General features: G+C 32.6%; 1 protein-coding gene across 4 annotated transcripts in view; it reads right to left on the bottom strand.

Moving 5' to 3' along the window:
- Positions 1 to 1170: 1170 nt before the first annotated feature.
- LOC124357354 overlaps positions 1171 to 23407 on the bottom strand; it is a 77198-nt gene continuing 54961 nt past the window's right edge. For 3 of the 4 annotated variants that reach the window (XM_046809071.1, XM_046809072.1, XM_046809070.1), the window contains 4 exons: positions 23257 to 23332; positions 20430 to 20618; positions 19806 to 19916; positions 6660 to 8479 (listed from right to left, as the gene is read on the bottom strand). In XM_046809071.1, coding sequence (XP_046665027.1) covers positions 8049 to 8479; positions 19806 to 19916; positions 20430 to 20618; positions 23257 to 23332 — 807 coding nt within the window. In that variant the 3' untranslated portion in view covers positions 6660 to 8048. Of the gene's footprint in view, positions 1223 to 6659; positions 8480 to 19805; positions 19917 to 20429; positions 20619 to 23256; positions 23333 to 23407 lie in introns of those variants that run through there. The other variant, XM_046809073.1, reaches the window with a different exon arrangement.

The following is a 23407-nucleotide window of genomic DNA, read 5'->3' as shown; positions in this document are numbered from 1 at the left end:
ATATTGAGTGTTTCCCTCACACTCAAACTAAAGTGGGGCAGTACAAACCCATCTCCACCTCAATGTCTTCTGAGGTAAAACTCCAGTATGTCACAATACTGGGCTACACCAAACGATCACCCGCGGCTTTGCACACAATTTTCTGTAGAAAAACTGCACAATATATCCATGTATTCTTTTTATATGACATAATAAACAGTCTAAAGATAATCGATAGTCACTCAAAGTTATTCCAATCTCCTGATCCAATTAATATTTAAGTTTAAAGAACAGAGGTTTGGGATCCTGAAGTCGTAAAATGAAACAGTTTTTATAAGATTAGTATTTCCCTCCCACATTCCATGATAATTTATTGAAGTTCTTCGATGGCTTCAGTAACAATTAGCCTTTTTATCCCAACTAAAAAGTTGCTGCGGTCAATATGGGTCTCTTCTGGTCGTTTAAATTCACCCCCGGTCTAATCTATTTACAGTTCCACAATTGATTTATGCTGTTGCACTAACCAAAACAATGGTCTCATATGTTGGTTTTGGAATCTAACAGGTTAAATTTTGATGATTAAGTGATTTTGATATTTTTACCGATCACTAAATATGTATTAGGGGTATATGCTTCAAGTATTAGGGCAATGTTATCTCCATTTGCTTTTCAATAACTACAGTAAAAAGGCCATACACAATGTTAAAGGAACTAACCAGATTAGATTACGTTATGTGCAAACATTCACAGCTTTTTACAATAAGGTAGTTGTTATAAATAGCATATAAATAGCATTTCTATTGTATTAGATAGATTATTGATCATTGGCGCAATCTAAATTTAAAATTAAATAACTTCGTATTTGCAATCTGCATTACACTACTGATTAAGCCCTTTACTATAATAATTCACTATTTACTAAAATTTAAATGTAAACACATGTTTCTGCCTCTTTGATGAACTTCAGCTGAATGTGTTAACAGCTGTGAAGTATCAGTTCAATTTATATTACGTGTCGTAGCGCAATCTGCCGGATCCAATGTAAAACACTCCAATATCATAACATTCAAATGTAAACAAACTAATTTTTCAATTTAAATTCGACTTTATTTGGTGAAATGAATGTGTTATGGGTGGTAAAAAGCACTAAGTGTTAGTTTAGACCAAAAGCTATACCTGTTCCAAATTTCAGCACAATCCGTATAGCAGTTTCAGCGTGATTCGAGGACAAACCTCCAAACATCTAAACATACAAATATCCAAACATTCAAACTTTTGCATTTATAATATTAGTGGGATTACATGTATCATACAAAAGTTGACAAGTAACGTTTATGAGGTATTGCTTTTAGTTCTTTTATCAAATGGTACATTTCTTTGTCACTTATTCAATATTTTCAATGTTCACATGAGAAATACGAACATAAGTTGTAACTACAAAGAAAATTGTGGTCGCATTATTTAAAATGTCCAACACAATCCTATCTCTCATTATTCCTCAAAATGTTCTTACAATATTATACTTACCAATTTGACACAAAGTCTCACAAATATTACAATACACAATAATTACCTCATAAAAATATTAATTCTAAACATATTTTCTGTATACACACTGTATAAAAATCAAGAAAATTCATTATGATGACTCTCAGAATAAATCTGTAAAGGTTTTAACTAAATTACAAAGCTTTTAAATCAAATCAGATTTTTATTGCCGGGACACTCTACAAAGCAGTGCAAAAGTCAACTTTTTACTTGCTAGAATGGACCTATCAAATCTATTGATACCAAGTATAACACCTTTCCATATTTTTGAAAATACAATATTCTTTGAGAATATTAAATATTTTGTGACCACCTAAGTATCCATATTTCAAATGTGTAAAATTCCTTAGATCCTTCGATATACTCTCTGGGATACATTAACATCAGAAATAAAATTAACTCGAACCAGAAGTGCTCATACACGTACAAAACCTTCCAAATTTTGCAAAGCCGCGATTAACTGCTATGTTTATATATAAAACACTTCACAACACTACTCAAAGTAATCCTTAGTATTATATTGTCTAAACAAAATAGAAATTACAGCACTTCATAAAGGTTATAACTCACAATACCAAGATGGTTAGAACGGCAATCTGATTGGATGCCCACTGTGTGAGAAAGAAATTACCTCTAACTTCATTTTGAAACTGTTGCTAACACCACTGCACAAAATACCTTCTTGAAAATTCCTTTGATGCATTAGCTCTTTATCTTCAAGGAGATTTTTTTTATTATTTAGATGCATCAAATTATAAAGGAGTTTATTACATTTTCCCAAACAATGTATTCTATGCAGTTTGTTGGGCTCGATGTAAGGGGTTGGAAGAACGTTTATAGTACACAAAGAAAAACACAAAATGAAATGGCAGTCACTGTGCTGAAAAGATCATTAATTTCTGCATTTGGTGACATTTGGCAATAGTGTGTTAGTCACGTCATATCAGTCCTGTAATTGATTAAAAATGACATATTTGATAGTTTCTTCAGACTACGTGAGTTTTCAAAATTATCTTTTTTGTAATACATCTTCAATTGTCTAGTCACATCTTCCAAAATTAGGGAGCAAATCAAATTGGGACCAGCAGTATATATACACTAGTTAATTTCAGTTACATATACATTTATTTAAACATTAACATAATATATTACATATTCACAAATGACATAAAAACATTAAAACTATTTACAGGAAAATATACTTTCAAACTAAAGTAATTAAAAAAATCACTAAATAAGTAATGAAAATAATATTCGTTAATTTCAGTACACAGATAATGGTATCAATTTGACATTATATTGCACATTATATAGTGTCCCGTAACTCTGAACAAAGGTGTACCACATTATTGCTCAGGTCAAGACAAACATATTTCATCATATTAACATGGGTCTCTGATTCTTAGTTTCCTATCTATCTATCTGTCTGTCTGTATGTTTTTTTAAAAATTAATATCTTAAAATTTACAAGTTCAACTATACCAAATTTTGCTCAAATGTTTATGATAACAAGGTTAATTACTGAAAAAATGATCATGAAATTATCTTTAGTATTTTCAAAACGGCGGCTATTAAAACTTTAAATATCTTCAAACCTAGCAGTTTTTCTCAAGAACTACAAGAATAACAGTTTTTAGAGGATATTACCATAAATCTAATGACACCAAAATTATTTAAATTGAATAATAAATAATTGATTTAGAGCAGATTTACTGTGATAAGACATGGCCCACATTGAGACCTGCCGTTTATTCAGTTTTTTTATTCTTGGCTATTCGCTGAGAACCTGGTATACCTTTGTCCAGAGAGTTACGGAATACTCTGTATAATAAGTTACAGTAACGTTTAAATGTTTATGCTACAATATCATGCTGGATTATGATACAAAGTAAAATATAACTTGAAGACATTTACATAATTGTTAATTTTAGAATATTACATAAACAAAATAAAACATTGGATTGATTGTTATGGGATTTACTCACATGGTATAGTCCAAACAATTCTAAAAATATATTAGATATCTTAATTTGATTGAGACTTGATTTTTTTTTAACCATAGTAGCATATGTAGTCCAGTCTACGAATGACCAAATGAGGCATTTACAAGGAAAGTCAATAAAAATAGAAAAACCAATTGTGAGACTTTTTTGGGATACCTGGTAGTATAACATACTATAAGTCCTCAACTTGAGGGGATGGCAGAAAAGGGGAGAGGGGGTTCAAAAGATCACTTTTTTGTGTTATTCACCTATATCTCAGTTCTCAATACAGATTGGTGTTACACAAAATTTAGAAGTATACAAAATTAAAGCTGATAAAATTTTCTAGTTTTTCTTCTTATAGTTTTTTGCTATCTGCTTCCATAAATGAACATATAATTAATCATAAATTGGTAATGTTTGAAAAATCCCTTTTGGCAACATGATTTTCACCAAACTTCTGTCTCCAGTGCCTCAAGTCTCCATTCCACAGAAAATTTGTTTAAAGGGATGTTGTAGAGAACTAAATTTACTACAAAATATCCAATTGATTTGCATGTTATCATATTAGTACAATAGTATTGTACAAAGATAATAACTCATAATCTGTATGAACTACACTACATTTGAACACTACGTCCCATGTCAGAAGAAAACATAATCACAATGACACAGTGATTCACAGATAAAAAAAATTAAAATATTAAGGTACATTAATTATCAAATTATGAATAGTCAAATAGCTGATGCTAAAACTTCTGCAATTTCATATTCCCTGTATAGTCAATGGGACTCAAAAACTTATGTATATAAATTTTCTTATTTTTTTACAATTTTGTTTGTAAGGATAAAGTACAAAAGCTTAAATTTCTTATTGCATCAGTGTTGAATCTTTTTGAATAAAATTATAGACTTTTAAAATTGGTTTTATATTATAAAACTAAAACAAAGTAAAAGTGACACAATGTACAACAATTCCAAAATATTTTACTAAAGTGAGAAATTTTACTACCAGTTCCAGAGGGTTAACTCATTGAGGAAATTACCTGAGCGTCACTCGTTGCTGTCGAGTGGGACTGAATAATCTTGCCCGAGCACTCGTGCTCTTTCGAGACGCTAAAGATCACGTTTCTCCTATTTGTTTGTTTCTCCACTAGATCGCAGTTTTGTGCCATCCTGCATACTTATAAGCAATCATTCCGTTTTGATTCATTATGTTTGCACACTGGAACCACAACTAATAGCTTGTTTTGTTATTGTTTACATTTTGCCATATGCTCAATTCTTTGTATCATAATAGTCAATGTTTAGTGTTTAACTGTTTATAGTGTTGTTGAATGAGTTTTTAGTTCCGCTACCTCATGGAACAAGACAATTTGCATACTTTAGAAGTAGACAGATACTTGGACAGTCATATTGAGATATCCAAGTACTACTGACAAAGACTGACACAAAAGTGAATTATAAAAAGTAAATGAATGGTCGTTGTATGTAATGTAAACAGTTTATTTTAATTATTTTTTTAATAATAATAATTTAATGTAACAATAGTTTAATCTCATCTCCCAGACAACTAATTCAGAAGCTTATCATAAAATCATCAAAAGTGAAAAAATGGAAATGAATTTTGATTGTTTTGTTTTTATGCTTTATAATTAAGTAATCCAATAAAAACTAGTTTTCCACGTAGACAACATTGTGCTGTTTAGAATAAAAGATTATTTAAACAGATAAACAAATAAGTAATAGAATATTGACAGTTGCTTTTGATTTTTTGTTTTTCTTACTAAAAATATTTGGAAGTATATACTAAAAAGAAATTAAATAAAACATTATTGGGAGAAAGCAATAAACACTATTGTAGAGCAACCAAATAGACTAAAATGTCTTGAAAAATTAACTAATTTATCTGTATCCAAACTCATTCTATTAATATTTTCATCAATCCAAACATTCAGTCCTAGAAAGGCTAGGTCAATTGCTTCCTCAATGGGTAAGTGCATTACTAGTATGAAGTGTCTCATTAAACTTACAAATCCATTACAATATTTTGGAGGCCTTTAATTTTATAATGATTTAAGATTAAATAAGAGTAAAATGCAAACCATTTTGATACTGTGACTATTGAATTTGAGTTTAGTTCCAGTTCACCTTCCTTTTATTGCAGCATCTGGTATTTGACGCCGCCTCAGACTTGACTCATGGAATTTGGAGTCATGTCTGTCTGAAGAGATCTAAAGAATGTCGATGACGAAAAAGCTCAAAACGAAACATTTACATCGTTTCGACATCACATACACCTATATATATAGATGAAGTGGTAGTTTCATTGTCTCATAAGTTACACAATTATAGGTGTTTCTGATGTCGAAATGAAGTAAATATTTCGTTTTGGGCTTCTTTGTCACCGACTTTCTTTGGATCTCTTCAGACAGACATGACTCCAGATTCCAGGAGTCAAGTCTGAGACAGAGTCAGATACCAGACTGCCATAAAAAAAAGGTGAACTGGGGCTAAACTCAACATTCAATTGAATTGACCCTTCCTACTATAGCTACGTTATGTGTACTGTGACTATATTCTTCTGAAAATTCTTAACAAACCTAATGCAATTTAAAATTTACTAACAGTCATACTTAATTTAACAAAACAAATTTTATATTAAATAAGAGAACATACAAGATAGTAAGTTATTGGAGATAACTCAGTCAGTATATTATTTGGATGAATATTGGAGATAACTCAATCTGTATATTTGGATAAATAATAATAATAATACGTTTAGTTCAAGTTGAGAGCTTAACAAGTTGACTGTGGCAAAAGCCTTATGGCGTAGAGGCTAAGTGCATCTGTTCGGTATCACATGGTATTGAAATGTTAATAGTAAAGTTTATAAAAAATGAAAATGCACTAAAAGTTGAACAAATCTCTAAATTATAAATTTTAAACAAGTAGTTTTACTCTTACAACTATAAAATTATCACATATATTTAATCTTAAGATATTGGCTGCTAGACACGGCCACATCCACTTGGCATATTTTTATTATGTCACCAACAATTATCTACTTACCAAACACACTATCCCAATGAAATTATTCAACATTTCACAAGTAACTATTTTTTATTATGAATCGGTTAGACTCTTACGTTTTTTTTTACTGTTTTTATTTAATACAGCCGTGACAACGGGAACATCTCCAAGCTGCCCGTTTTGTTTTGAATTCAAATTTGAAATGTCTGCTGCAATCAAAAATCCCCCCAGTTGTGAAGTGTGGTCTGTAATTTTTTTTTTTTTTTTTTTTTTGCAAAATCTTAAATCGAATGGAAATTCATCGGGAACTGTGTGAAGTGTATGGGAACAATGTAATGACTGAAAATTCTGTCAGCAAGTGATGCATTCAGTTTTAAAATGACAGAATAAACGTTCATGATCAAGAGAAGAGTGGACATCTGAGCACTGTGACTGACAATTTGGTCGCAGTTTTTAAGATTTGTGAAAACCGCCATTTCACAATAACTGAGCTTTCTCCAAGTTTTCAATAAGTTTCACAAACTTTATTATTTGAATTTGTTTCACAGAAGCTAGTCTACCACAAATTTGGTGGAATATGGGTACAAAAAATGCTTACAAATCACCATAACGAACATCGAATGGGGGCAGCTATGATATTTTTTGAAGCCTACCACAGTCATGGTGATGCACTACTGGATCGAATTGTGACAGTAGACAAAACCTGGGATAAACATGTGAGTTGTGAGACAAAATTACAGTACATAGAGTGGGTGGACAAGTTCCCCAAAAAAAACCAAGGAAATGTCTGCAAACTTTGACAACAAAGAAGATCATGGCAACAGTATTCTTATTTTCAATTTTTTCGAGCTTGGTGCAACAATGAACTCTGAATGGTACTATCAAACATTGCAAAATCTTGGAAAAGCTCCAAGGAAAACTATTATCAAAAAATTTTGCTTTTGCAAGACAATGTCCGACCTCACACAGCAAACTGTATGCAAGAACTCTTTAACTTCTTAAGCTGGGAAATATTTTCCTCATCTACATCTTTTCCCTACAGTCCTGATTTTGCTCCAAGTATTTTCACTTGTTCTCAAAAATGAAAGACTTGGCTAGGAACACAACGGTTTGCAACGGTGAGTAGCTGAGATTACATGCAGCAGAATTCTATGACACAGGAATTTCAAGGCTTGTCCACCACTATGATAAGTGCCTGAAATTGTATTAAGTAAAAAAGTAGTATTTCACATGTATAATATATTAAAATGTTTTTTCCTTGTATTTGGTTCTTTTTATTAAAAAAATGTTCCTTGCTTCCTGAATTAATTGCCCTCATAAATAGGTAATATTTCTTCACTACTTTGGAACTTGATTTAAGTTACTTATGTATTTGAAAATTGCTTGGTTCTGTAACATATGTTTATGTCTTTAGTGTCACATCCATTAGGACTGACTTTTCTTCTATTTGGTTTGAAACTCCATAGGTCTAAAAATCAAAGTATTATGGATCAACCAAAGCATTTCTCATCTGTTTTGTAATTTTGAACTCCAGAGTTTTACCAGTGCAGAATTTGTAGGGTTTTCAGCAAGTTGGCCAAGAATTCTACGGAGTTTTCTTAATTGTGTTTGAGCTTCAGAGAATTTAATGAGTGTGGCTTTACTAATAATGATAAACTTTTCATGTGAAGCATTCACATTATTTCCCTCACTTTTCAGGACACAATACAACTCCCAAGTGTGATAATCTAGAAAGAAAGCATCACAAGCTATCATTAGCATGCGGATCACATGATCTCCTATGTTTAGTTCAGAATCAGGGCTTAAGTTTAACTGCTCTTGTTTCCTCATAACTCCCTTAAAATACTGGAGAATATCAGGTACTTCATTGGCTGGGTCTTTGGCACATTCAAGAGGAGTTTCCCCACTGTTGTTGGTTTTCCTCAGTAAACTCACTCCTGAAAATTAATGCCATATCAAATAAATCTATGATTAAACAACATATTAAATAAATCTATGATTAAACAACAAATATTTTCGTCTCTCGCCACTATCGATGGACAATTTATAAACCTGCTTAATTCTGAATGAATTCAAATTCTGTCACTGCACAATGTGATGCTACCAAAAAAATTCCAAGGATTTAAGCTCTTAAGAAAAGAATCAGGGATCCTTTTTAAGTAGAAAACACGAAACGAAGGATAGAGCGTTATTAAATTAAATAAGTGAGTCTAAATTTCATTATTAAATGAATCAGTAAGTCTTTTAAATAATAAAGACTAGTTTTACAAGATCCGTTTTTATCGATAAACCATTTTGTCTTTTTTATGATAAAAATTAAATAATTACTTTGGTAATAAGATTAGAAATTATCAGCATTCAGCAAAGTTTACAGTATTGCTTTAGAGACACTATCATAGGAGTTTAAAATGGTATTAGTCTGCCATTATTTAAATTATACAACCTACCTTACTTTCAATTTAGTTTCTTATTTCACTGCTACAATACATATGTATCTTCTTCTGCAAATCTTCAAATCGTCAATGTAATACGGCATTTTATTTGTTGTTGATTATATTTGTTAATAAAAATGTTAATGTGGAAAATGAAAATCCACTTTTTGTCTACCTTGGTAGTGACAAACAATCTGTGTTTTACTGCATCAATAGAATTGGGTAATGCAGTAAAATTACCACTTTGTGTAAAATAGTAAAATTAAGTAAAATAGAGGATTACTAATAACAATAATGTAATAATCAGTATGTCATAATATAAATAGTATCAAATGACAGCTGTTTATGGTTCAGCAGCAGTTAATACAGAAAAAAGCAATATCAGTCAGCACATATTAGTATTTTGTGATTTTATTAAGGCATTTAAATAAGATATATAAGTGACTAGCAGTTTCCCGTGGCTTCGTACGCAATTTCCTGTTGAAAAACAGTACACTATATTCACATATTCTTTTTCTGTCACATTCTTAAACACTCCTGAGATAATTGATAGTCGTTCCTTCGTGAGCCTCTTGGGTGCATTATGAAGGTATGAACCATATTTCCCGCATCTGTCTTTCAAGGTTTTTGTTAGGTGTTGGTAAGTTATTCAGTACAGTTACTTTATATAGATGAATGTCGATAAACTAATTTGGTTATAAAGAATCAAAATTCGGTTTGTTAAAATTAATTTTCTGTCTAAGATATTTCCAGTATTATTGTGGAGTTTGCCTTGTGCTCCGATCAAGAAAATGTATCAATGAAAACCAATTTCGATCATAAAGCGTCTTCTTTCGGCTCTTTTCATTTACTTTCGATCTAACCAAATTCGATTACCTTATGTACAAACTTTCACGGCTTTGTACAATCAGGTGGTTTTTATAACAGCATTCAATAGTATTTTCATTGCATTAAATAGTTTATTGATCATTGGTGCAATCTAAATTTAAAATTAGGTAGTAACTTTGTCTATACAATCTGCATTACACTACTAATCAAGCACTTTACAGTAATAATTTTCTACATTTTTAATGTAAACAAATGTTTCTGCCTCTTTGATGAACTTCAGCTGAAAGTATTAACAGCTATTAAATACCAGTTCATTTTGTATTACGTGTCATAGCGCAGTCTGCCGGATCGAAGGTAAAACATTCTAAAATCAACAACTACTTAGAAATTAAAAATTAATTAATAAAACATTTTCCAGTGGACCAAATTGTGAATCTAAACCATTCTCGAATTCCAGTGAAAACACACAAAAAATTTCATCAAAATCGGTCCAGTCGATTAGGAGGAGTTCAGTCACATACACACGAACACAAGAAATATATATATATATATATATATAAAGACATACACAACATTTTGATAGGTATGAAAGGGTTAACACTTTCTTCCTATTAGGAACCATACCTAAGTTACAAATAAAAATGTGGACAAAGGTGCATCAAACTGAATATGTGGATGAATAGTGAATTTGGATGTTGTATGTATATTAAACACGCTCTAATTAACCCTTATATCCTATTTAATATCCTCACATTGAGTATCCACTTCAGAATTGCAGATTGGTAACAAGAAACATGATTTTCAATCCTTTCACTGAGACCTCTAGCACCAAATGAGCATTGAACAGCAGAAAAAGTGCCTTGATAGCCAGTTGTAAGGTGATGTGCACATTTTGCTCCACAATTGTAAATGTTTTTAGAATCTAAGTAATGTCACGGTTTACTTACTAAAAAGTAGGAACAACACTTCAGAGCACCATTAGATTTTAGCATCAGAATGTACATTACAATATATTGAGGTGTGGCTAGAAAATAACTGGATTAGTAGTGGCGGAGCCATAGAATAGATACAATAAGGTTGAATATCATACAGCCGGTCACATGACTCCTCTCCCACCCCTCCTCGAGTTTCGTCTGGCTCCCTTACTTATTCTGCACTTAGCGCCATTTAGACGTAGTTAACCTTTTGTCTCTGTGTCAGGAAAATGTAGAGTATCTAGAAAAAACAGTTTGTGAACATCAAATTTCTTTTCTAACTTGAAAAATTTGTAAGTGAAACGTTTGTAATGTTACAAGTGTACAGTGTGACTGTTTATCATGGACACGTTTGAGTGGATTTAAAAAGATTTAAAGATGTCTGGAAAGACACAAGTGATGACACACGTATTAGCAGACCATTGTTAACAAACACTGATGCTAACATTAAAAAGATTGAATGGAGCAATCATGTTACTTACAATGCGTGTTGCTAACATGAAAAAATCCTTGTTTGAAAGATCATTGGTCCAGAGCAATGTCTAAGCTTACAGGAATCGACAAGGAAAGTATTAGGCAGTTTTTTCATAAAAGTTTCAACATGAAAAAAGGGTGTTCAAAAATAGTTCCAAAATGTTTTACATCTGAACAGAAGGAATGCCGTAGAATGATCCCAAATAAAAAAAGTCCATCAATGCATTGGAAATTCCCTGCATCTCGATGGCAATAAAAAGCAAGAATGACAAATTAAAAATTCAAGACCATGATAGTTGTGTTTTTGATATCAAAGGGATCATGCATGTAGACTGGGTACTCAAGGGGAAAACAGTGAATCAGAATTACCTCATTAGCGTCTTGACTGCCCTACATGAGCGTGTACAGAGAAAACGGAATGATTTATGGAAAGACAAGTCATCGATCCTTCACCACGACAATGCTCCAGTTCACAAAGCTTTGTCAGTGAAGACGTTTTTGGCCAAACATAAAATTCCCATTAAGGTCCAATTCAAAATATCTTTATTCCAATTTTTATACATTTGTACAGGAATAGTATCAATATAAACTAATTATTACATAATTAGATATTACTATTTTTTTATGTTAGACTAGGCATTGAAACAGGACTAAGCACACATCTTAATTTAACTGTGCACTAAAAAATCATCAGTGCTATAAAAAAAGTGACTTGTAAGATATCTTTTTAGTTTATTTTTTTAAATATTTACATTACCTTCTTTTTTAATAATGTAAAAAATGGTAAAAATTAGTAAAAAATATTGTGCAATATAGGTTGGTTTTTTATAATAAAATTTCAAATTTGGTCTCTGTTATAACCAGGGAACGATTTTGAGTGTTATAATGACGATAATAATGATGATTTGTGTTGACTTCTGTAGCTGATTCTTGGGTTGCCCAGAAATGTTATATCATACGAACCTCAAAAAGTTATGATGCCAAGATCAACAAAAGTATCCCTCACACAATCACTTAATGCGTACCGCTCGTTTAGTGCTGAAGTTCAGAATGAGCGGTCGGCCGATTTTAAATTGTCCAATGCATTATCACGTCCGTTTTTTTCGGGGGGTGGGGGGGGAGGGTGACTTGCTGTAGAACTAACCAAAATATACTCCACTACACTATTGGAGGCAACCCTCAGATGAAGCATGCGGACATTTATCGATCTTCATTCACAATTTCACTATCAAAGTCGTGTAAAATATGATGTTTCAAGATTAATCAGTTATGTCAGTCAAATTATGTCATGGTTTTATAAGTTCTTGGAGACGCAAAAACTGTTTTTGAAATTTTCCCGGTTCTCAGGAAAATTCCCGGCAATTCCCGGTTTTCCCGGTTGGGTGACCACCCATTAAAGGATCTGCACTACATTTTACATTTTATCTGCCTAGATATGAGCCTGTGAAAGGAAAAGTGGCCTGTCAAGTTACCATAGTTTTGAGCAATGAAAGGGTTTACTAAAAACAGGTGCACAAATCCAAATGTAAATAATATCTTAAAATTATATCTTATTTTTATTCTATGATAACCATTTTAACTTTGGGCAGTTTCAATTGTAGTTTTTTACTTATTATAGTTTTATACTAATAAAATAATAATATTAAGTATGACTTAGACCACTTTTCCTTCAACAGTTACGGATGGTGATGAATAATAAAACGTTGTTGCCATGAAATAGTAAGTTAATTATTAAAACAATATTATTCAAAGTAGCTAGTAAACATATTTAAAATATTACAATAAAATATTAAATTATTTAAAATCAGGTTAAACATTTTTTGTAATTTTTAAAAAATTGAGTCTGTTTCTCATTCACTGTCGATAACTGGGTTCTCATCACATTGACTTGCAGTCACTAGATTCATAAAAAACCCATGGTGGATTGGTGGTATGTATGGAAGAAGATCCATCATGTCTTTCTTCTTTGAAACAGTGACTTCACAAGGATTCGAATAAAGAGGTTCCATTAAAACATTGCCCAGATTTTCGATGTGTCGTCCTCTCTTGGCAGGTGTAATATCCAAAGCATCAAAAGGCATATCATCATTAAGAGTTTCTTTGTACAGGATTTTAAAGGGTTCATCCTGTACATACCTTAACCATTGAATTTTGAGCCAAGATATGGGTTTACCCACAGCATTTTTCTTTCTTCTTGTGATTGATTTCTCAAGAGTTTGAGTTGAAAGCATGTCTTTCTGTTGCATTTCCTTCACAAAGTAAGGTTTCTTGTGTTTGGATTTTGCAATAACACTATACCAATCTTGAGGGGTATACATCACCTTTCCTTTGGAGGCTTTCTCTATAACCCAAAATCACCATCGTTGGGCAAGTAAGAATGGCCACTCGTCATAAACTTATGATCGATAATCTTAATGCTATTATCTACTTAAAGTGCATCATAGCTAGAGCAACTTTAACATTGCGGTTCTGCCCACCGCAACAGTCACTAAACATAACAACATGGCTACAGTTTTCAGGGACTCTGTGACGTAAATGCTCAACTATACAGGAACTTATCTCCTGAGAACCCCGTGAGGGTGTTACCTCGTTCCAAACATACATGTATCCATTTCCTGTGGATAGCTCGTGACACCCTAGGTTGTACACATACATATTGCGTTTATAATACGCTACAGAACAGGTGAGTCTAGGGAAAGGTAATGCTTTTTGGAGATTAAAAGTAAATGCATAGTAATTAACATCTGGATTTGATTTGGATTCTTCCATTGCCTCCTTAAGCTTTTGCCTGGAAAGATCCGCTTTACGTAAATGCAACTCATGAGCAGTCTGAAGAGTTTGCTTCTCCTCATTGTTTTCACACATTTGAAATTTCACTTTGAATGTGTCGCATTTTGTGCAGGTATCTTTCCGGGGAGGATGAAAATGGAGATTAAATTCGAAATTAAAAGTACGGCGGTAAATGGCTTCTGACACTGGTTCTCCATTGCTAGCAGCACAGTGTTCTTTGTACAAGTTGTACATCAGTCTAATATTAAGGTTCTCTGAGAGATATTTCCTATTTGGATTGTGGGTCCTTTGTAGTGTGATTCGTTTGAAGGGAAAGAAGAAATGTGATCTCTCACTATTTTTAAACGTTCATCCTCTATTTTGTATGTACATGGTTGCTTACCCCTCATATCAGACCCAGGTACTTGTCCTTGACTAATTTTTTGAAAGGCTCTAAAAGTCCTTCCATCTGAAAAATTTGTAAAAAAAATTTTTACAAACTACTACATTAGCATTTGGCAACTGAAAATGATACTTCACAGATTTGCCTTTGTTTCCTCGAGAGCCATCTCTTATTCTATGTGTACTAGGCATGGTTACCTTGCAAAGCCCAGTTATATAAGCAAACTGAAGGAATCACAAGGAACAGTGGAATAAGTCAGACATACACCACTCTTCCATCTAATGGATCAGCTGTTCTGTTTAACACAGTGTGGAACAGTGAAGCAAGTCAGACTTAAACCACTATTCCTTACAACAAAACTAATATCCTGTTAAATATAATTTTTTCAAAGACCAATAAACAGTATAAAGAATGGAGTTTTGACTTGCTTCACTATTCCATCAAATGTAATGACCCTTAAGGAGCATTTTCATATCAGGTTAAAACTGAAAATAAAAAAAAACTGACTTACACCACTTTTCCTTTCACAGGCTCATATACAGATAACAATGTAAAATGACAGATGACAATTATTCTTAAAGCTACTATCCATAAAACTAATAGTATTGCTACTGTTTACCACTTGTGCAGAAACTTTAACTAAATTCACCATTTTAACTGTCACTGAATCTTGATCACACATAAAACTGTTAGAGCGATCTACTTCCTCCAATTCCAGTGGGCTGCATTGGCTGGAAACCGTGGTTGGTGTACTCCATTAATTGATCTGCTGTAGCTGAAGTGTCCTCTGTTTTTTCTCTTGGTAGTTTATTTGTGGAGGGAAGTCTACCTTAGATTTGACTAAGAAAGAAGACTGTACACTTCCATTATTTAACAGCTCTTCCAGTCCATAGGAAGCCAGAATTAGTTTTTCCACAAACTAGCAACATTTATTTTATGACTTGATAACCTTACACTTCTACAATTTAGGTGCAGTCCATCCATTGTTACACATTTGTCTGTAATAATTATTGTATAGTCAGCAAACAGAATTTTATATTCTTGACATAGGTACCTCAGATTTAGGTTTGTATAGTGTATTAGTTTATATCGGATATCTTGTCTTGATAATATGCTGTTTAAAACTATCTGTGAAATCTGGGAATGTTTCTTTTGTTATTTTAATTAAGTTTTTAACAAAACCCATGATGTTTTCTGGACATTTAGTTGTTCCAAGGTTATTTGTGAATAAAAACAATTGTTGGTTTTAACCCTTCCTGTGTAAGATTTTTAATTTTCCCATTTATTGGCGTGGCATTTACCCCACTAAATGAGTTAACACAGGTGCTGGATACTGATATATGTTTAATTATTGAATCTCCAATTACAAGAATTGTATTTTCAATAGGCTTTTAACTTTTTGTGTAAAATTAGGGTTTTCCCAAATGTATTTAGACTTCCCATTTTGAAATCTCTTTTATATGTCTTTTCTGTTGACTTCACAGTTACTTTTTTATTGTCATCCAATTCAATTTTCCTGTTATTTTTTCTTGTTTGATATTGTTTATTGTGTTTATGTTGGTGTGTAGCGTTTTTGCTTGAGACATGTAGCAACTTGCTGTATGTAACATCATTGTTCTTTTTGTCAGATAATGGCCTATACTTATTACTTATTGGTATATTAAACACAGCATTTTTCTTCGGAGGATGACTTTTTGTTCGTTTGATAGTTTGCCATTTATTACCATTATTTTATTCAATGTACTTGACTGTGTGTCACTGCTAAAAGCACTGTCACTTTCCATTGAATCAAAGACATCAGATGACTTCACCACTCCATCTGCAGCAGTAGGACACATCATTTCCATAATTGTGGTCGAATCCAAACTTAAGTAATTACTGTTGTACAAGCACATGGCAAGCTGAGCACGCTTTTTTATAAACACACTGGTTTTAAAGTTAAGTAATTACTGTTGTACAAGCACATGGCAAGCTGAGCACGCTTTGTTATAAACACACTGGTTTTAAAGTTAAGTAATTACTGTTGTACAAGCACATGGCAAGCTGAGCACGCTTTGTTATAAAAACACTGGTTTTAAAGTTAAGTAATTACTGTTGTACAAGCACATGGCAAGCTGAGCACGCTTTGTTATAAACACACTGGTTTTAAAGTTAAGTAATTACTGTTGTACAAGCACATGGCAAGCTGAGCACGCTTTGTTATAAACACACTGGTTTTAAAGTTAAGTAATTACTGTTGTACAAGCACATGGCAAGCTGAGCACGCTTTGTTATAAACACACTGGTTTTAAACTCTAGGAAAACAGTATTCCAGTCATTGGTTATGTTAATGTTACCATACATGATTTGCTGTACAAGGGCCTCCACATAAAGAATCATATAAATTTCACAGTCCCGAATTTTTTTGTTGTGCCACATTTACCATGTGTATGGGGACACTTTTGTCATTATATAAATATGATTTTTCTTGGCTACCTTCTCCACATGACTTAGGCTGTATGTTCCCATTCAATCAAAATATAACAATTTATTTTGTGCTTTAGCATATAACATTAGACCAGTGAGAGCCTTCCGAATCACAATTACTTCAGTTATTTATTAGGGAAAAGATGTATGCTAATTTTTATTATAACTAAATTATAAAAAGTAAAAACAAAAAAAGTATAAGACTGGGCATTTTATTTGAAATGAGTGTATTTATTGATAAAAATAAAGGAAGAATTACAATTTAAAACACAAGATATTTTTGTGAATTATTATCCCAAAAAAAATTGGATAAATTGTTTTGGTGCATCCTCAAGTGAGCAATGTTAGAATGGATTTTTCAGAGATTTACTTGATGCATTCCAAAAAGCTTTTCCTATTAAAACATTCAACATTTCAGAGAAATCAACAAAAAAGAAAGAATGGATAACAAAAGAAATTAAATATATATGCAACCATAACAAAACTGCTAGCCCAAAAATCAAAGTTTAATTTTTCACAAAATTTCAAATCATACATTAAAGTTTTTAAAATTAACTATAAAAAAGAGATAAACAAAGCAAAGAAAAACTATAATGAGAAACTGTTGGCTGACTCAGATAATTTAATGAAAGGGATATAGAGGATTGTGCAACGTGAACTTGGAAGACATCCAAATGTTGGTTCCTGCACTGAGGTACCTGCAATATTGGTAAGAGGGAAAAGCTCACAGACTAAAAAAATAGCTAAATACTTTAATTAATTTTTTGTAAAGCTGCACAGGAGGCTGCTAAGGGAGCACCACTAACTAGAGCCCTGGCATTATTGGATAAATTGCAATTTCATTTAATTCCAAAGTTTAATTTCCAACCAGTAGCTGAATCAGTAGTTTTAAAAGTAATAAAACAACTACCAAAAAAATCTTCAACTGGTTGGGATGAAATTCCCACAGCAGTTTTGAAGAATGCAGCCCTTATAATTCTAAAACTCTTGACAAAAGCAATAAATAATATGTCACTACTAACTGGTTATTTTCCAGAAAAACTTAAATATTCAACTGTGCTTCCTCTAATTAAAAAAATCTGACAAAGCCGACCCAAATAACTATCGCCTTGTAGCACTGCTTCTGGTTATTTAAAAAATATATGAAAATATTGTATTGAACCAGTTCGAGAGCATTTTTTTCAGTTTTTAACTAAATATCAATTTGGTTTTAGGAAGAATAATTGCTCTACTACAGATGTGGTCTTTAATTTTATTAATCAAGCTCTGCAGGCCTTGGATGGGTTGGGGATAACACTTGGAGTCTTCTGCAATCTATCTAAGGCTTTTGATTGTGTCATTCATGAGATTTTGCTTGAGAAACTTCAGTATTAAGACATGAGTAAAAATTAAATAGCAAGGTTTAAATCATATTTACTAAACAGATACCAAATAGTTAAAATCACTACTAAAAATGGTTTGGATTGTTTTTCAGAATGGCAAAAAGTTCAGTACGGTATCCCTCAAGGATCAAAATTAGGACCTTTTTTATTTCTAGTCTATGTGAATGACCTTCCCTTTAATTTTGATGTCCGTCTAACTTTGTTTGCAGATGACACAACAGCGCTCATAACAGCCAAAACTCTTCCAGAAATTAACATTAAACTGCACTTAAAAATCCGTCAGCTCTCAAATTGGTTCAAATGCAATGGTTTTAAATATCAATTTTTCTAAAACTAACATGATCAACTTAGAACAATAAAAACCAACTACAATATATCTTATCAAATAGAACATAATAAACAATTGAAGTTAATTAATTCGGCAAAATTCTTAGGAGTATTAATCTATGATGATTTCAAGTGGAATGAACACATTAATGATTTTTGCCCTAGACTGAAAAATGCTATATTCGTCATTAGGCATATTACAAGAGTTGTAACTTTTCCTATGACCAAGGCAGTCTTAATGGGTATTTTCAGTCGCTTTTATCTTATGGTATTATATTTTGGGGACATAGTAGTTACAGCCACAAAATCTTTATTATGCAAAATCGAGCAGTACGGTACGTACTATTGCTAACATTAATTTTAGACAGTCATGCCACCCATTTTTCAAATACCGGTAGTTCAAAATTTTAAGATTACCTGCTCTCTAAATTTTAGAATTAGCTGTATTTGTAACAAAAATAAATCCAGTTTTATAAAACTCCATCATTGCCATGATTACAGTAAAAGAAACAAAAACAAGTTCCATTACCCTTCTCATCAACTCACTCTTTTAGAAACTGACCATTTTATAAATGAATTAAATTATTTAACAATTTACCTCCAAATTAAACTTTAGAAGATAACTACATAAGTTGTTTTAGAAAGCGACATAAAAAATTGCTTATTGAAGCCTGTCCTTATAAAATTTCAGATTTTTGTCCTGAATTAATTGTATAGAACTGTATCATACTATTTTAACTGTTATTGTAATTTGTCAAAAATACTGTAATACTATAAATTTTGTATTATATACTAAAAATGACGTGTTATATGTTTACAGTTGCATTGCAACATTCTATTGTAAACCTATGTAACAAATAAATAAAAATAATAACAGGGTTACGGAAAATAATCTGCAGCATTGTTACGAACAATGGAAAATTCGTATGAAGGAGTGTAGGGATCGAGGGGAGGAGTAGAATGAAGGGGTTAACATAAAATTGTAAATAACATTTGTTTCAGCCCCAGTCCAGTTATTTTTAGCCACATCTATATAATCAAATCTAGTAATTTCAGCAAACTAAATCATTAGCATGCTAGTAAAAGTAAATTTTAACTGTATCATAGAAATATTTTATCATAAAAATAGTCAAATGTGGGCACTATTATAAAAACTAACAATATATTTGGTTGTCTACAACCAATTTAGCCCTAAATAAGCATCTTACCTCCATGGTCCACCAACAGCTTACATAACTCCAAACTTTTAACCCTTACTGCTTCGTGTAGGGGTGTAGATCCTGCTTTATTCTGTGCGCCAATATCAACAGCACTCTTACCTATTAGCAGACAATAGTATATTAAAACAGCTTACATGACTAACCTTGTATTAGCAAATCCTTTATGTAGAACTCTTACATCGTTCTGATCACAAATATAAACAACACTCCCACCTGTTAGTGGCAATAACAACATCTTACGTAAGTCAACTTCTAGCAACTGTGTAGAGCTTGAATTCTAACAATAACCACTATGTGTAGACCTGTGCTTTGCTGTTCTTGACATCAATATCAACAATCACAATAAGAAATTATATTAATGCTTATGAAATGCTAAATATTTTCATCATGAGTCTTTGCTGTGTTCATGTAAACAAGTAGTTGTGGTCTGTAATGTAAACAAAACATATTAAATCATTTGTTAACATTTTTGTGTATTTTTTATACGGATACAAATTACATTACTTAAACTGGTAATATGCATGCTTTCAAATACTTATTCATGTACACAAGTTAAATAACTATTTTTCTTGTCTCTTTACAGGAAAATAAAGAAATATGAATAGGTCTAACCAAGGAGAATCTGGTGTTGCAGTAGTAATTTAGTCTTGAGGACTGATGCGTAGATTACAGCCTTATGTAGGGGTGTGTAGCCATTGTTGTCTTTGGCGTTGATATCAGTCTCAGGCATGGCTAGCGCACTCTGTATTTCTGCAATGCTACTGTTTCTCCTTTGACACAGGATGTGGAGTTTTGTTTCCCCTATAAGTACATCTTAACATTACATTTCACAACAACTTCAGTATTTTGTAGCTGTGTTACAAACTTAATTCAAATATGCAAGAATAATTTCATATATTTGTTCTATACACACCACATTGCTACAAGACTAAGTGCTAGCTTATTTCAGAACTGTACTCCGCCCTGGCTAGATTTGTTGTTTGTTCCAAATATCCTCATGTACTATCTAACTTCAAAAAATCATATAATTACTTAACAGTTAAAAAGTTTGTCCAAAGGTATGTTCTATATATGAAGATTGTTGAGGAGGACTGTATACAGGGAAAGGTTTACTGTGACATTAACTTGACAATAATAACATAATTGTTTTTAGTAATATTATACAAAATGATAATACACAGAAACACCCACACTATGGAAACAACAGCTAATAAATTCAAGGGTTGACGACACACTTGTTTACAGCGCAGTAACAGAACAAGAAACTCACAACACAGAAAGCGGCAGTGGACGGTGGACGGTGTATGGTGGGAGTGGCATAACCAATACCATCAATACCACCCTGACCCAATAACAAAGGACTAGTGTGAGCAAAGCCTATACGCAAAGATGTCAGGAACAGATCATGCATCAAGGAAGATATGATCTTCGCTTTTATCAGAAAAACATGAGGAGTGTATATATATTTCTTGTGTTCGTGTGTATGTGACTGAACTCCTCCTAAACGACTGGACCGATTTTGATGAAATTTTTGGTGTTTTCAATGGAATTCGAGAATGGTTTAGATTCACAATTTGGTCCACTGGAAGATGTTTTTTAAATTAATTTTTCATTTGTAAGTAGTTGTTGATTTTGGAGTGTTTTACCTTCAATACGGCAGACTACGCTACGACACGTAATACAAATTGAACTGATACTTAACAGCTGTGAATACTTTCAGCTGAAGTTCATCAAAGAGGTAGAAACATTTGTTTACATTTAAAAGTTAGAAAATTTATTATTGTAAAGTGTTTGATGAGTACTGTAATGCAGATTGCATAGAAAAGTTATTGCCTAATTTTAAAATTTGATTGCACCAATGATCAATAAACTATCTAATGTAATGAAAATGCTATTAAACGCCGTTATAAAAACAACCTCATTGTACAAAGCCGTGAATATTTGCAAATAAGGTAATCGAATTTGGTAAGATCGAAGGTAAATGAAAAGAGCTAAAAGATGACGCTTTATGATCGAAATTGGTTTTGTTCATACATTTTCTTAATCGGAGCAAAAGACACTCCACAATAATACTGGAAATGTCTTACACAGAAATTTTAACAGACCGAATTTGATTATTTATAACCTAATTAGTTTATCAAGATTCATCCATATATTGTACTGAATAACTTCTCAACACCTAGCAAAAACCACGAAAAATAGAGGCAGGAAATATGGTACATGCCTTCATAATGCGCCCAAGAGGTTCACAAAGGAACGACTATCAATTACCTCAGGAGTGTTTAGAATGTGATAGAAAAAGAATACGTGCAAAAAAGTGTACTGTTTTTCAACAGGACATTGCGTGCGAAGGCGCGGGCAACTGCTAGTATATACGAGGTCTGTCCAAAAAGTATCCGACCGCCGACCAGAAGGCGGCTGCGGCGTAAGCGACCGGCTCGAACCGGTTATTGGAGGGGAGGGGCGGGCCTACTCCTTCCCATATTAGGCATTGAATACGATAACAGACACTCAGTGAGTCACAGCGCTCTGTTCCGTACAGTACTGCCGTGTGTATGCGTCGCATTTCAATATGACTGAACGTGTTGAGCAGCGCATTTGCATTAAATTTTGCCAAAAACTTGGCCATTCAGCATCAGAGATGATTACTATGATACGGAAAGTTTATGGTGACGTGTCTATGGGCGATACACAAATCAAAGAGTGGTTTAGGCGGTTTAAAAATGGCCGCATATCAGTGGAGAGTGATGACCGATCTGGCTGGCCTTCAACGGCCAGAAACACTGAAAATGTTGAACGTGTGCGTGCAGCAATTAATGAAAACCATCGATTGACCGTCCGAGAGCTGGAAGAAGATTTAAGAATACCAAAATCGTCAATTTGTAACATTTTACACCAAGATTTAAAAATGAACTGTGTTTCGGAAAAATTTGTTCCTTGGCTGCTGACAGAAGACCAAAAGAACTGTCGACTTGAAATCGCACAGGACAAGTGGCAATGCTCTAGAAAGTGGCACATACTGTGTAGACATTTTTTTTATTTTTGAAAGCAGCAACAAACTTGTAGGTGCCAAGTTTCTATTTTGGGCCAGCAGGAAACTACAGAAAGTACCGACAGGTTGTAAATTCCTCTAGATCTTGGGTTTATATGGGTTAAATTTGGAACAATATATACATTTTGTATTTATGCCGAATTTACCTTTTCTTATGTAGGCTACAGAATAAAATGCTAATGTAAACCATTTCCATTACTACTGTTTTTAATAGTAAAACATACTTCTGTGTATCATCCCAATAATTTAATATATCATATGTTATATTTGGAGCATTGTTCAGGTCAATATACTTTTATTTGAATAAAACACTAGGCGTAAAATACTGTACCGGTACAGGACATTCCCATGCTGGTTCTAGGTTAAAAAATTTAGTTTTTATCTTACCATATTGATTTTTCTTGGTCACTTTCTTGATGTCCACAAGTGATTTTCTGGTGATCACTCTCTTGTCACATTTTACCTAAATGATAGATTATTTGCTTAAAATAAAAATGACATTCTTTACTGTATATATGAAATGATTCTCATAAAAAAC

This window comes from Homalodisca vitripennis, chromosome 3 (assembly GCF_021130785.1).
Source record: "Homalodisca vitripennis isolate AUS2020 chromosome 3, UT_GWSS_2.1, whole genome shotgun sequence".
In the NCBI taxonomy this organism is placed as follows: domain Eukaryota; kingdom Metazoa; phylum Arthropoda; class Insecta; order Hemiptera; family Cicadellidae; genus Homalodisca; species Homalodisca vitripennis.
Note: the sequence above shows the minus strand (reverse complement) of the source record. Positions and strands in the feature narration are given on the sequence as shown.